Source organism: Marmota flaviventris, chromosome 9 (genome assembly GCF_047511675.1).
Source record: "Marmota flaviventris isolate mMarFla1 chromosome 9, mMarFla1.hap1, whole genome shotgun sequence".
Taxonomy (NCBI): domain Eukaryota; kingdom Metazoa; phylum Chordata; class Mammalia; order Rodentia; family Sciuridae; genus Marmota; species Marmota flaviventris.
This window is the reverse complement of record NC_092506.1, coordinates 10735532-10751272: the sequence shown is the minus strand read 5'-3', so window position 1 is coordinate 10751272 and position 15741 is coordinate 10735532. Positions and strand designations below refer to the sequence as shown.

The following is a 15741-nucleotide window of genomic DNA, read 5'->3' as shown; positions in this document are numbered from 1 at the left end:
TGAGGACTCACCTGGGAACTTGCTTCCCTGTCATGTGTCCCGGAGGAAGCTCTGAGTGCCTGGCAGGTGATTCACACAGGGCCTTGGAGAGCTTTCTTGGTGCTGGTAACCCCAGCTTTACCTGTCACTGCTGGGAAATGGGAGGAGGGCAGATCAATGAAAGGAGGACCTGGCTTCTGCTAGGAAGTCTCAAGTGTCATTGTCCTTGTACCAAACAGAGAATTCAGCAAAGAGCCAGAGCTGATGCCCAAAACTCCTTCTCAGAAGAACCGACGGAAGAAGAGACAGGTTTCTTGTGTTCAGGATGAAAACAGAGACCCCATCAGGAAGAGGTAGGAGGGCCAGGGCCAAGTGTGCTGGGTAGGTGGTCTCTGCTGAGGCTTGGTGCCCTCTGGGAAGGTGTTGGAGGGGCAGCTACCTGCAGCTGTGCTGGTGGGTGAAGCATTAACCAAGCATTAACTAGGCAGTGAAGCAATAACCAAGACCATGAAATTCAGAGAGTGTGTGAGTGCAGATGCCTGTGTATATGTTAGGGGTGGGGGAGGGGAAGGATTCCTAGTTTGGGAGACAAGAGAGAACCAGTCTGTATTGGGTTAGAGTGACCAGAGGTATGGACCAGATGACTGGTCCAGCCCTCTTGTTGCTGGGCATGTTATAATTCCTCACAGAAATGGTGACTGCAAAGTATTGGAGTGAAGTCACTGGGTCTTAGAGTCAGGCAGTCTGGATGTAAACACTAGTTCTGTGCCTTATTAGCTGTACGTACGTCTCTGGGCTTCTCTGATCCTGTTTCCTCATCCCCCAAAGTGGGTATGATGGTGCTGCCATCCCCGGGGCCATCTTGCAGCTTGAGATCATGTGTGAAGTTCATAGCAGGGTGCTAGACAGTGTGACCTCAGTCAGAGGGAAGTTTATAGTAATTTATTCTTCCCAGCAGTTCTGTGAGGACTGGACATTGCATCCAGCTTATAGTTAGAGAGACTGAGCAGCCAGGGTCTCATGGCTAGAGGTGGCAGAGCATGCACTGGAACCCCGATCTTTTGCCTCCAATCCTCTGATTTGCACTCCAGCCGAGCTGGTGGCTTCTGGAGAGATTGGTCTGTTCTGGCTTGAGTTTTTTGAGGGGTGCCCATTGCCCTGTTGAGCTATCTCAGCCCCTGCTTTTCTGTCCCCAGCAGATTATCCCGCAGAAAGACTCGGAGCAGCCAGCTGAGTTCCCGGCACCTCTGTAGCAAGGACAAGGTGGAGAAGCTGGCCACAGTGATGGGGGAGAATGGCTCTCCTGTGCTGCAGCGGGTGACCCGAGCTGCAGCTGCCGCAGCTGCAGCCGCCGCAGCTGCAGCTGCCGCAGCTGCCGCTGCTGCTGCAGCCTCCTCCACAGCATCGGCTGAATCTTCACCTATCCCCGAGCTTCCCAGCATGCTGACCGAGAAGCCCATGGTGGTGATAGGCCTTACTGAGCGCCGGAGTGCTGAGCAGTGCCTCACTCAGAGCATGGCTGCCTCAGCTCTGTCACGGGTTCCATCCCCAGCTCCCACTCCAGCTGCACCTCCGGCTTCCCAGGGCATCCCGACATCGGATGTTGAATCAACACCTAAGAAGTCAGAGGCCGGAAGACTGGAGTCTGTCACAGTGAGCTCTTTGATGGCTACGCCCCAGGACACCAAGAGTCGAGGGGTTGGGACTGGACGGTCTGTGTCCAAGCTCAAGATTGCGCAGGCTTCCCCAGGTCTGTGGGACTCACACAACTCTCCAGACTCTCCATGGAAGGAGCGGGTGCTGGCCCCCATCCTGCCAGAGAACTTCTCCACCCCCACGGGCTCCCGTGCAGTCCCTCAGTCAGTGCGTCGCAGCCTGATTGCCCTGTCCTCCCCGGATGCCCAAGTCTTACTCACCCAAAAGTATTCCCTGGTGTCCAGACAGGAAGGCACCAGCCGCAGATCAAGCAAAAAGATCAAGAAGGCTGCCAAGGAGCCAGCTGCCTCTGCCCGCATCATCTGTGAGTGTGGGGGGTGGTGTGAACTGGTCCCTGGTCCCTGATTCAGCTGAGTGTTTCTGGGGGACCACCTAGCAGAGAACTTTCTGTGATGCTGTGACTGTTCTGTATCTGTGCTGTTCTGTATGGTAGCTGCCAGTTAGCCACATCTGGCTGTTGATCACTCAAAATATGGCTAGACTGATTGAGGAAGTCTAAATTTTATTACATTTTTATTTGATTTAGATTGAAATGGCTACACATAGCTAGTGGCTGCCATGTTGGATGATAAAGGTCTAATCCAACCATTATTTTATAGATGAGGAAACTGAAGCATAGAGAGGTTGGCCCCAGAGTCCCTGTGTTTCATGGCCACGTTGAAGTTGGAACCTTTGAGGAGGGTCTTCTCAGAGCCAGTGTGTTCCTCCCCTTCCCTGTCCTGCAGAGACTGACTTAGATGCAGCATGCTGGAATGCCACCTCCTATTGGTGAAATCGCGTTTAGTCTGGAATGTGGATTCTCACTGCCCCAGGCTCATTCTGGAGCAGATGACTAAGTATCTGGTGAGAGGAGTAGGAGGACCAAGTTGACTCTGGAGCTAGAGTTCTGGGTTTGGGTGACAGGTGGGCCATTTACCTACACTATAGCCTTGGGTAGGTATGTAAGTGTCTTCGGGGGCCTGGGTTCTTCATCTGTGACCTGGGATAATAGCATCACCTTACAGGGGCATCATGAGCTTTTCTTCATTATTGCACCTAGGGTGTTTAGAATCATGCCTGGCACAGGAAGGACTCCATGGCATTAGCTGCTTTTATTATCATCAGATCTCAGTGAAGGGGACCTGTGCCCTAAGTGTTATGAGCCACAGAAGGGAGGTAGGCATCTCTGTGAGTCAGGGCCGCATGATGGGGGCGGGTCTGAGTTGGGAGGGTTTTGAAGGATGGCTGGGCTTTGGCTAGATGGGAAAAATGTGGGGATAGGCATCCCTAATGGGAACAGCTTGAACAAAGACCTTGAGGGTCAGAGCAACAAGTGATAGGGTGTCTGGGCTCAAGTGCCATCTGAGGAGCTTGGGCATAACCCCACTGGAGCAGAGGAAGTAGCCCATGATAGTTAGAAGATTCCTAGCACCTTGTGAAAAATGGCCAAGAGGGCTGGCACAATGGCACATGCCTGAAATTGCAGATTCTTATGAGGCTGAGACAGAAGCCAGCCTGGGTAACTTACCAAGTCCTTTTTTCAAAATAAAAAATGAAAAGGACTGATGAGGTAGCTCACTGGTACAATGCTTAGGTAGCATGTGTGAGTCCCTGGGTTCAATCCCCAGCATTATGGGGAAAAAAAAGGCCAAGAGGAAGGAGGGAGGGAGTCAGGGAGCTGGAGGCTGCTGCAGGGCAGACTAGAGGTTGGTCTGGACAGTGAGGTTGATAGAGAGGATGGGCCACGTTTTATATTAGTGGGTGGTACAAAGTAACTGGCATCTGCCTGGAACTTATAAAATTTGCAAAAGAAAAGGTTATCTCCTTTGGTCTGTGAACAGCACTGTTTGCTTATTAGGATTTCCTTTCTTCAACAGAGGAGGAGACAGGCTTTGGAGGTCATGGTGTCTATTAATTGGAAAGCTGGGGCTTGAGCCCTACTAGTTTTATTCTGTCCAGGAAGGCAAGTGCTTGCTGAGGCCTGTTGAAAGCCCCAGGGCAGGGCCACTCAGGCAGGTGCAGATACCTCACCTTGGTAGGTTTCTCCTGGGCACTGCCCTTGGTCGTGTGGTGGTGTAATTTGGGTCTTGTGAAGCATGGCATGAGGCAGGAGTCTGGTACACTGTCCTTTTTAGATTCTTAGACGTACCTAGGTGGCTCATATCTGCCTTGGAGGTTTCCCCAGGCCCGAATCTGATCCTGAGAGAGAGGTCCAGCAGGGGCAGGTGAGGCAGGGGCTATAGGAAGAGAGAGGATCTCTGGAGCTCCTCTCATGCTTTGAGATCAGATCTGTAGTTCCAAGCCCTTCTGGTTGCTCTTCCTTCTCTGCCCCTTCTCTGCTCCCAGGTGGTCTTCTGAGTGGACTGGCATGTGACCAAGTCTGTCTGACTCCAAGCCTACTGCTCATATTCCTTCTTAAGATGGATGGAAGAGGGAGAGGAGGAGGTAGGGTCCAGGATCTGGAGTCATAGAGACTCTGGGTGACCTTGGGTATACCCCTTCTCTCAACCTCAGTTTCTGCATCTGTGAAACGGTGATAGTACCTGCCTCGAATGTGGGTGGAGAACCTGTCTAGTGCTTGGGTGTGGCACATGCTTAGTAGATCTCACTTAAACAAGCCAAACACAGCAAGGGCAGTGTCCCTGAAGCTCCGTGTAGGTGTGACCAGGGTACACAGCTATGGGGTGGTGAAGAGGGGATGTGGAGACTTTGTGGGTGTCTTTCTGACTCCAGACTTGGGTGTGGCTGGATGGGCAACTCAGGGTTGTCCCCTAAAGCAGCCTTTGCCGCAGGGATTTACATGCAACTCATTCTTTTTAGAAATGAGGGAAGTATCTGCAGCAGGAGAGTGGAGAGGAAATGAGACAGGAAAAGGTGACTGGCAGGAAAGGGTAGACACAGGGGACATCTGGAAGCCTGCGTGAAGCACTGGTGAGGAGCTGCTGACCAGGGACACAAAGCCCTGGCCCTCCTGGCCTGGTGCACAAATACTGAGGAGGAGCTGTCTAGCAGCAGTGGACAGGCAGGTTGGCTCTCAAGTGGATAGGCAAGGGTCAGGGGCTGCCACTGTAGGGTTTCTAGAAGGTTCTGCTATGTAGGTCAGATTCTGTTGTGGCTTCCTGGCCACTTCTGCACTGGGGAATAGTCCTTTAGTCCTTATGCCTGGCCTTAGGCCACCTCTCTGCCACCAGACCTGCTCTGACGCTGGAATGGAAGCTAGGAACAGAGCCCTGTCGTGTGAATAGTCATTCTGACTGCCATTCTGACTCTGAAGCTGCTCCTCCCACTGGCTACCAGACCCCAGAAAGAGAGGTCCCCCCTTCCTGCTTCTTGCTTCCTCCTTGGTGCCTTGCCACTCTGTTGTTCCATCCCCTTGCCTGTCTGCCCGTAGATCCTAGCTGCCTCTCCGCCTTAGCTCTGGTCACGCTCCCATGGCTCAGGATGAGCCAGCTGAGCAGGTCTGCCTTCCACACCCCCAGAAGGCTGTTCTGTCTCTGGCTCCGGGAGGTGCTTCTCCTTCTCCCTAGACTGGTGGCTCTCAAGGTTTGGTTTCAGCACCTGCTTCCAGTTTTAAAAATCAGTGAGGACTGCAAAAAGCTTTTGATTATAAGCTAGTTACTATATTAGAAATTAAAAGTAAGGAATTTAAAAGTATTTAAAATAGTTAATATTTTATAGAAAATAGAAATTACTTAATAGTTGTTATCTATTAATAATATTTTAATATTAAAGGATTTAAAATATTTAATATCTTAATATTAAAAAAACTAAAGTGTCAAGCCTTTTACCTTTTAACATAAGATTTTTGCTGAAACAACTTTTCCAAAACTGACTGACCTTATTCCACACTTCTCAGATCTCTTAAATGTGTGGCTTAGCTGAAGACAGCCAGATTCTGCATCTTATCTGCTGCATTTTGCTGTTTGGGTTGATGTATCTGAGAAATTTGGCCTTACACATGTGTAATCATGGGAAGAGGGAGGGCTTTTATCTGGCTTTTCTAGATAATTGTGCATGTCCTTTGTTATTATACCCAGTGTAATAAGTGACAGTTTCATGAAGGCTCCTTGTAATGAAATCATGTCTTTGATTCCTCATTGACCTGTCTTGCGCTTTGACTGAATCAAAGTGGTTTTATAACCTCATGCATTGGTCATTTGGAAGATGTGTTTCTTTGAATTATACATCTTCAAAAACATCCACAGACTTCTTTTTGTAATATCAAATAAGCATGTTTGTTTTCTGATCTCATCAGAAAAGTCTTTAGGTCTCGGGAAACTGCAGTGCTTCTGGTGGTGGACACATGTTTTTCAAAATTCTACTTCTTGGGGGGAGAGCTCTTTTTTTTTTTTATTGTCAACAAATGCATTAGTTGTTATATTTTAAGGGATGGATTCACTTCATTTATTTTTAGGATATTGTCCAGATATCCAACATTGGATAGCTGAAGATTGCTAATTATTCTTTCAACTAAAAGAGTTGAAGAAAAATTGCTAGTTCAGCTGCCAATTCAAACACAGGCACTTTTCATGGAGACCTGGGTTTGTAGTAGATGCACATTTTACATACTTAACCACTGTGTTGAGCACAATATTAAAAAGACAGGCACTTGAGTTTAGATTTACTAAAATTAGTGCTTCTTCACTGAGGACATTTAAAAAAATTTGCTCTTTTTAAATATACATAACAATAGAGTATATTTTGTCATACATATATGGGGTAACTATGCTAATTAGGATCCGAATCTTGTGGTTGGGCATGATGTGGAGTTACATTGGTCATGTATTCAGATATGAACATAGGAAAGTTATGCCCAATTTATTCTACTGTCTTTCCTATTCTCATCCTCCCTCCCTTCCCTTGTTCCCCTTTGTCTAATCCAATGAGCTTCTGTCTTCGCCCCCACCCCTTATTGTGTGTTAGCACCCACATAGCAGACAGGACAGTGTTAGACTGTTTATATGAGATAAGATGATGCTTTCTGCTGTGGTCTTGATTGGTGCTAAGCTTCTGTAGTCCCCTTCTCCCACCCCACCCCTTTTGTGTTTTCAGGGCAAATGTCAACCTAGTGAAAATGGAAAGTAATTATTTAATATTAGGGTGAAATGGTTACGACCTCGTGGAACTCCGGAAAAGGTCTGGGGATATTCAGGTTTTGGAGATTACTGTTTGAGAGCCACCGGCCTGGGCTTCCTTCTCCCTCCCATTTCTTCCCTTTCTTTGTTCTACACATTGAATCCTCCAGACCAGTTCAGATTCCCCTCTTTAGGCTTTTAAAAACCTTTGCTCTTTTTTGTCATTGCTCCATAATGTCCTTTATGGGATTATTTGTTGGTTGTGAAGACCAGACAGTGACTCTGTTGGTTTTGCTCACTGTTGGCTCCGTGGGCCTGACTCAGGGCCCAGTACATACCAGGCACTCGATGAATGTTTGTGAATGAATAAGCTCCTTGTGTAGCACCTGTGCTGGGAGTTGAGGACCCAGAGCTATGCCTAGTGAAGGAGCTGAGTTGTGGCCTCCGGTGGCCATGTTAGGCAGTAGCAGAAGGCATAAAGTCTGTAGGTCCACTGAGGAAGTCAGGCTAAGGGCCCAGGACATGGTGGGCCTGTGTCTCCTGAAGGGAGCGATGGCTAAGCCCTTGCTAGAGCTGATTCTGTGAGCCTCTTGGTGTGGTACATGGCCAGTTTCTGAAGACACCTTTTGATCCTTTGTTTTTCCATCAGGTCACAGTTACCTGGAGAGGCTCCTGAATGTTGAGGTGCCCCAAAAAGTCAGGTGAGTTCAGTTCCAGGGCTAAGGGACACTCCCAGGTGTGGGCAGGGCACTCTGGGGACCAGGGAGTTGAGGTGAGCACCAAGGATGGAAGCATTTCCTGCTGCTGCGCCCTCCCTCCCCGGGCTGGACCATCCATGGCATTGCTGGCAGCCCTGCCCTTCCCCCCAGCCCGTTTAACCAGCCAGTGAGCAGCAGGGTGCCGGTCTCTATGTAGTACTTGTCAGCTCTGCTTGGCCTGCCCTGGCGGGAGGGTGGGCTCCATAGGTTGTAGATGAGGTAGAGCAGCCACGAAGAACGCCTTCAGATTGGGGCAGGTGAGGTAGAATGGGGGTAGCCTGGAGGATTTGGAGTGCTCCCCATTCCAGGGTCACACTGCCTTGGGCCATGACACTGACTCCTCTTCCTGGAGGCCACGTTCTGCCATCACTAAAGCCAGCCCTCTCCTTTCTGGCTTTGGAGCAGAGGGCCACCGCTTGGGTTGGGCATACCTGCTGGCCTGACCAGCCCCTGGACCCAGAGACAGGGCTCATCTGGGTCCAGGAGATTGCAGTGAGTTGGGAGTGGGCTCTGTGTTAACTTTCCAATACAGACACCTGAGATAACCAACTAATAAGAGAAAAAGCTCCCAGTTTTAGTGGTCTCAGTCCATGATCAACTGACCTGTTGCTTTGGGCTTCTGGCAGCAGCATGCATCACAAAGGAGAGCCTAGGGGTGCAAAGCCATTTACCTCCGGGCCAGGAAGAGAAGGGAAGGAGCCGGTGGGGCCTCACTATCCCCATCCAGACCACATCCCATTGACCCTAAGACCTCCACTAGTCCCCACTTCTTAAAATGCCCATCACCTCCCAATAGCGTTACTCTGGGGACCAGCCCTTTAACGTAGGGACCTTTGGGGACCAGGCCTTTAAGAACCAAATGATAGGGCTGGGGCTGAGGCTGTGCTCAGGGGTGAGCGCTTGCCTAGCATGTGTGAGCACTGGGTTCGATTCTCAGCACCGCTTATCAATAAATAAAATAAAGGTCCATTGACAACTAAAAAAAAAAAAAGAACCAAAGGATAGCAAGCTGCCCTCCCAATCAAAGCCATGATGGGGGCGAGATGAAACCAGGTTCAAAGCTGACATCCTCTGCCCAGGAAGCTGCTGGTCATGGCTATCATCCTCCCATCATGCCTTGGGGCTGTTGGTGTGTGCCCAGGTCAGGTCCTCTGACACCGACTACCCCAGAGACGGGGGGAGGGCCTAGACTTGCCGGGGAGTCCCTGTAGTATCCCCTTCTGCTTTCAGCCCTGAGCACAAGGAGTCCAGTGACAAGGATGAGCCTGTGGAGGCAGACGAGCCAGAGGTGAGGCGGGCAGCCCGGGGGGGAGGGCCTGAGGGCCCCCGGGGCTCTGCTCCACATCACAGTCATCCCAGGCCTTCAGTTCCAGGCAGGGCCCCTTAAGCTTGCTTCTTCTCACAGGCCTCCAAGAATGATGGGAGTAACTCGAGGCTCCATGGTGCCACCAAGGTTGCCCCTAGTACGACCACGTTGAAGCCTGCAGCTGGTGACCAGGAAGCACCCTCTGAAGGGCAACAGGGTGAGTCTTCCTGACCTGCTGCATGCAGGTACCAGAGCCACAGGAGGCCGTGCTGGTCTCAGCCTGGCCTGTCTTGGGACAAGGAACCCCATTTTCTGGAGTAAATGAAACCTGAAGATAGCATAGATCTTCTGGCTGGCGCTGTTGCTGGGTGCTGCACGAGTGGCCTTGGCTGCAGGAAGCAGGGGGAAGGGCCTGAATCAGGGTATGAATGTGAGGTGCCTGGTTCAGGCTTTGAACTCTACTCCAAGGGAAAGAGGGGAGAGCCTGGCCGCCTGCTTTGTCTCTGTATCTGGCTCACTGTTGACCTTCGTAGGTCCTTCCCTGTGGACAGAGGGCTGGAGAACCATGGCTCTGGGAGCTGGCCTGCAGCCCTCCCTGGCTTTCTGGGCTCCTCGGGGGATCCTGGGGTTGGGGTTACATCTCCTGGGAAGAGTGCTTCTCCTCTGGTGGGGAGAATACTATAGCTGTAAGATTTTGTGGCTTCCTTCTCTTTATGGCAGGGTCTGTGACAATGGTTGTGCCAGCCCTACAGCCCCCAGGGTGGCTGCAAGTTCCCTTTGGAGTAAGGGGCACTTTCTCCTAATGTGAAGCAAATCCTGAGCCTGCATTTCACATGGTGACTCTGTACAGGAGCCTGTCCTTCTGCCATGGTGTCACCGGCTCAAGGCCCATTGACAGTTTAGCAACTGTGCATGGAGCTTCAGGGGTTGTTGCTCCAGTGGGACTGTCCTGCCATTCTTACCACAGATACCAGGCACTGGGGCTGAGGGTTCTGGCCTGGGGATAGTGTGTCAGGCTCTGGATGAACATAAATTCCTTAGAGCCAGTGACTACATTGCTAAGGCTTACACTTCTGTCACGGGCCACCCTGGGGGCTGCCAGGAAGAGCCTGCCCCTCCTATAGCTCCAGCTGGGAGCCACCTCTCCCAGTCCCTCCATGCCCAGCCCACCAACATTGTCCTGCAGCCCTGTTGAAATTGCTGTCTTCACAGAGGCCAAGACTGATGAAGCAGATAGACACAGAGAGCCACCCCGGAGTGTCAGGTTTGCACCTGGGAAGGGGCATGTGGGTGATTTTCTTTCAAGGGGTCCACAGGGGCATGAACTGGAAGGCTTTGCACAAGGAGGGGTCGTTGTTGAGGGGCTCCTTTCTTGTTGGGATTCATGGCCTGTGTTCTGACTTATTGAAGGAGGCTGTTCAATGCTATGGTGCCAGCACTGGCCTGGGAATGGGGTGATCTAGTCATAAACCCTGTCCCTCTGAGTATTTTTGGCTATGTGACCCTGGACTGGTCACCTTCCTTTCTCTGCATGAGCCAGAGAGCTGGCCTGGGAGACCCCAACACTATAGTCCCTTCCAGTCCAGAATCCTGACTTGTTTTTTTGGTACTAGGAATTGAACTCAGGGCACTTGACCACTGAGCCACATCCCCAGCCCTATTTTGTATTTTATTAAGAGACAGGGTCTCATTGAGTTGCTTAGCACCTCACCAGCCTTTGCTGAGGCTGGCTTTGAACTCATGATCCTCCTGTCTCAGCCTCCCAGCTGCTGGGATTATAGGAGTGAGCTACCGTGCCTGGCTAGGGCTGACTTTTTATGTTTTTTTATGGGGTGAGGCGGAGTGTGGGGAGGGTGCATGGGTCTGCCCTGTGACCGTTGCCAATGTGCCTGGGCAGGAGGAAACGCAGCTATAAGCAGGCGATGAGTGAACTGGACGAGCATCATCTGGGGGATGAGGAGCTGCAGCCCCCCAGGTGTAAGACTCCTTCCCCACCCTGCCCAGCCAGCAAGGTGAGTAGGCTCCCAACTCTGTGCTGTTCCCTGTCCTGTTTGCCCTGTCCTAATCTCTTTCCTCACTGGCAGGTGGTACGGCCCCTCCGGACCTTTCTGCACACAGTGCAGAGGAACCAGATGCTCATGACCCCAACCTCAGGGTCCCGCAGCAGTGTCATGAAGTCTTTCATCAAGCGCAATACTCCCCTGCGTGTGGACCCCAAGGTGAGGGAGCCCCGTTCTCTGGTCCGGCTTTGCTCAAGCTGGGGCTGCTGGGAGTAGTGTGGGTCCAGACAGAGACAGGGGCAGAGGCAGGTATGGCCTGGCTCTGATAAAGGGCCAGTTCAAGGCTCTGTGGCCATGAGCAGCTTGATACTGGGGTCACTGCCTTGACCTTCTAGTCCTCTGGACTGTGGCCCAGAGCCTTGGTGGCTCAGTGTGAACCCTGGGCTGGGAAGTGGCAGGATGGGCCTAGCAGACCTACAGTGCTCACTGTCCTCCCAAGTGTGAGGGCTCAGGTGAGGAGTGGCACAGACGCTTCAGGTGGGCATGGGGTGGTACTGCTAGTGAGGGTATAGGCTCTGAGCAGACGCCTGCTGTCACTGCCAGGTTTGGGGCCTGCCTTGTGGGTTGTGCCCAGCCTAGCAATAACTCTTGGCTTTTTCCTGTCTTCTTCACAGTACAGCTTTGTCGTAAGTAAAGCCTGTTCCTGTCCTGTAACAGCTCACCTAGCACTTCCCTGGGTAGCCCTGTCTGTGTAACTGACAGCTGTGGAAGCACTAACATTGCAAGGGGAGCATTAGGAAGAGACGGGGATGGCGGTGAGGGGCATTTGAGGCACCGGGTGGCTGGCTGGAGGCACTCAGAAGTTCTGGGGTCTGGTGTCCTCCCTCTGCCGAGTCTGCCCTCTGCTTGTGACCTTGCTCTGGCAAGGACATAAGCAGGGTGTGTCCTGTAGCTGTTCACTGGGACTACAGCTCCAGTTGTTTCCTACCACCCCCTCTCTTCCCTGTCCCCAGCACTGGGGGCCTGTGGGTCTGCTAAGAGAACAGACAGATTGTCTCTGGTCCCCAGAGCCATTGAGATTTATTGGGTCACAGATCTAAGCTGTAGCCTTGAGTTGGTGGAGCTACGGGGGAGGGAGGTCTGGCTTTGAACTGGGCTATTAATAGTGAATTGACTCTGGGTCTGTAGCTCTGTGGTAGAGCATTTGCCCAGCATGCACAAGGCCCTGGGTTCAATCCCCAGTATTGAAATGAAACAAAATACCAAACCTTACAGTAGAGTTGTTGCAGTGACATCTAGAAACAAGGCCACAGAAGCTGTTCTCTTCTCAGACACCTCAGCTGAGCTGAGCCAGGTTACTGACCTTGAGTAAGAACCTAGAGGAGCTCGCGCCTGCTTAGCCTTCAGGCTGGGCTCCTGTGCCAGTTGCCAAGGCTAACCTTTGTTCCTTTGTTTCCTGTGGGAGCCCTGGAGGGCTGCCCACTGGCTACCAGAAGGGCTTCTGCCTCCAGCTGATCACCTCTGCAGGTGGGAGGGGCTTCCCAGTACCTGGCCTGGTGGGCCTGGAGCCTGCCCTTCCTGCAGGGAGCCCCGTTCCCTGGTGGGGTGATAGTGTGCCTTCCAGTTGTCAGCCAGGAGGCCTTACACTCCTGTTACTGTGCTAGGCTCCCACTAGGCTCCTGGGCCCACAGTAAAGAAGAGGACTAGCTAGCCCTTGTGTGCCCCACACCCTGATTTATTAGAGATTTGCAGTTCTCATGGGTGTGACTGAGACATCTGGGACGTTGCCCTTTTCTGCTCTGGGGAGTCCAGGCCCCTGAACAGGGCATCTGGTGGGTATGGACAGTCCTTACCTGGAAAACTAGGGGCCACACTTTCTTTGGGCCTATGTTTCCTTGGTCACAAAATGAAGAGACTAGTAAGAACTTCAAAGAGATTTGATGGCCCAGAGAGTAATTGTGTCAGGTACCTACTGCAGGACTTGGTATAAAGCCAGCACTGGGTATAGGACAGACTGCCTAGGTGAGGTCTCTGGAGGCAGAAGGGGCTTCCCTGGCTCATGGTGTCCTCCCAGCCTCTGCTTGGGCCTCTGGGGAGCGGGAACAACCCAGCCTGTTTTTGAGAAGCAGGCAGAGAAGAAACAGATTCTGTGACACGAGCTACTCTGAAGCACCAAGTTTTCCTACTAAATTTGTAATGCAACAAGATGAAGGGCTCTGGTCTGTGCTGGGAAAGCTGTCACTTGAGCTTTGGGACACAATTCTGTTTCACTGAGCCTTGCTGAAAGTTGGAGTCTGCTCTGCTCTTGGAGCAGGAGGAGAGGGTGGCAGTCGGGTGCCACATGGCCTTTGCTTCTGAGGTGCTTTCCTGGAAGGAGAGCAGATGGCCGCAGCTGGGTGGAGAAGCCTGTGGGCCCCACCCTCCTCTTGTTCTCCCCAGGTCTGGGTAGTTGCAGAGCCAGGGTGTGCTGAAGGCCTGCCCTTCCTCCCTCCGCGTGGAGCCCCAGTGTCCTGCAGGCCTTTTCTGCACCCAGCTTGACTTTTGTGGCTCTTTGTGTCTCTCTTTCCTCCCATTTTTCTCTTCACTTTTTAAGAAATGTTTTGTTTGAAACAGTGATCTTACAGTAAAATGGACTTTTTTTTTTTTTTTTTGCGGGGGGTGGGGAGTATAGTTCAATGAATTTTAACATGATTTATGTAACCGCCATCACAGTTGGGATGCAGAACCTCTCCATCACCACAGAGCGCCAGTAGCAGCCCCTGTGTGGTCATACCATTCCTCTGCCTTGATCCTAGCAGCCATTGACCTGTTTGCCCTCAGCTCAGTGTGGTGGTGACTTTTGGAGAATGTCATGTTAATTGTTGAGTCATAGCTACCTTTGGAGATTAGCCTCCTGCTGTCTGCCCAAGGTCTTTGAACTCATCTGAACCATCATATTCAAAGCGAGTTTCTTACAGACAGCAGATAATTGGTTTTTAAAAAATAATTCTGACAATGCCTTAATTTGATGTATTTATATTTAATGATAGGTTGGAATTTAGGGCCACCATTACTTTATTATTATTATCATTTTTTTTTTGTTTGATCTTTCCCCTTTTCTTTTTTCAGAGGCTTACTAGAAAACTTTTGTGTGTTCCATTTTATCTGTTGTGATTTTGACTATCCTTCTGCAGCATTCTCTCCAGGTGTTTCCAGGCATTCCGTGCTCCACTTAGTCTGTTGAGCCACCATTTCCCCAGTGTGGGGATGTGCAAAAACCTCCCCCTGGGCCCCTTGGCCTCCCCCACTGTTGCTCTAGTTGTCTTGCAAATTACATCCTTTGGTTTTGACGACTCCATTAAGATACATTCTAATTTTGGCTTTCAACTGCTGAATATCTTGTTGAACTCAAGAGGAAAAGAATTTTCTCTTGACCTGGGTATCTGCCAATTCTGTTGCTCTTTCTTTGTTCTGGATATTTCATGTTTCTTTGTGGAGAGGAAAACTTCTTTTAATGGTTCTTTTAGAATAGGTGTGCTGGCAACTCATTCTCTAGTTTTCCTTCATCTGAGGAGCCTAGCTCTCTTCCTATTTCTGTAAGATGCTTACACTGGGTATAAATTTTTTTTTTTCTTAAAAACTTTAAAAATTTCCTTCTCATAAGAAATCTTTAGTCATTCCAAATATTGTTCCTCTGTAGGGAGTGTATTCTTTTATTTTGTCTGATTTTAATACTTTACTTTTGTTTCTAGTTTTTAGGTTTGTTTATGATGCATGTGTTCAAGGATTTCTTTATAGTGTTGGGTGCATCTCCTGTCAAGGTCATGTGGTTCACTGACCTTAAATCCCAAGATCATGTATTTCACTGGACTTGGCAGAATTATCAGTCATTGTTTTTTAAAATGTTCTTAAGCATCACCTTCCTCTCCTTGTGAGATTATAAGATACTAATGAATCACATGAAGACCTGTTTTGTTTTGTTTTTTTGATACCAGGGATAGAACCCAGGGGCACTTAACCACTGAGCCCCATCCCCTATTTATTTATTTAATTTTATTTTGAGATAGAGTCTTGCTAAGTTACTCAGGGCCTTACTAAGTTGCTGAGTCTGTCTTTGAACCTGCAGTCCTCCTGCCTCAGCCTCCTGAGCTGCTGGGATTACAGGCGTGTGCCACTGCGCCTGCAGGCCTTGTGATTTTGTCTTAAAACGTGAGTTTGGTTAATTTTTCTTCAATAACTTTTTCTGTTCAATTTGATTAATGTTTATTGATTTATGTTCAGTTTTGCTATATTTGTCCTGTCTTTTCTGCTGTTGAACTTATCCATTGAATTTTAAAGTTTCAGTTATTGCATTTTTAGTTCTAAAATTTCCATTTGTTTCTTTTATATCTCATGTTTCTTTGCTGGGATTTTTCTGTTTTTCTAGTTTTCGGGAAAATATTTGTGATGGCTTATCGGAGCATTTTTGAAATACCCATTCTAAAGTCTTTTTCAGATAAATTCCAACAACCATGCCACCTTGGAGTCTGTTAATTGTTTTTTCCCATGTCAGTTGAGATTTTCCTGTTTCTCTGCATGTTGAGTGATTTTTGGATTGTCTCTTCAATGTTCTTCTTATTAGGCTTGAGGCTCTGGGTCTTGTTTAAATCTTGTGGAGAGTGTTGATATTTTTACCAACTCTGCAATTTAGCAGCAAGCGACTTGATTCATTTTCAGGCTGCAGGTTCCCATCTGTCTTCTGTGGCATGTGCATCCAAAGTCGGTTCATGTTTTCAAGCCTTTGCTGTATGGGTCTAGCGGAGTGTGTGCCAGTCTGAAGGGGCTTGAAGGTGATCTGTTTTATCTTAGTTTTGGGTGTGATAATTAGAGTCAGATGCTTGCATCTGCAGCCTGGAACAGAGCCTAGGAACTCATAAATAATCCATGGAATCCCTTTCCTGATTCCTTCA

General features: G+C 49.8%; 1 protein-coding gene across 2 annotated transcripts in view; it reads left to right on the top strand.

Moving 5' to 3' along the window:
- Incenp (inner centromere protein) overlaps positions 1-15741 on the top strand; it is a 33352-nt gene that overhangs the window by 3461 nt on the left and 14150 nt on the right. Inside the window, exons 3-10 of one of the 2 annotated variants that reach the window (XM_071616112.1) lie at positions 219-332; positions 1179-1999; positions 7399-7450; positions 8738-8795; positions 8913-9030; positions 10026-10077; positions 10711-10825; positions 10898-11032. In XM_071616112.1, the coding sequence (XP_071472213.1) occupies positions 219-332; positions 1179-1999; positions 7399-7450; positions 8738-8795; positions 8913-9030; positions 10026-10077; positions 10711-10825; positions 10898-11032 (1465 nt within the window). Of the gene's footprint in view, positions 1-218; positions 333-1175; positions 2000-7398; positions 7451-8737; positions 8796-8912; positions 9031-10025; positions 10078-10710; positions 10826-10897; positions 11033-15741 lie in introns of both variants that reach the window. The other variant, XM_027944713.2, reaches the window with a different exon arrangement.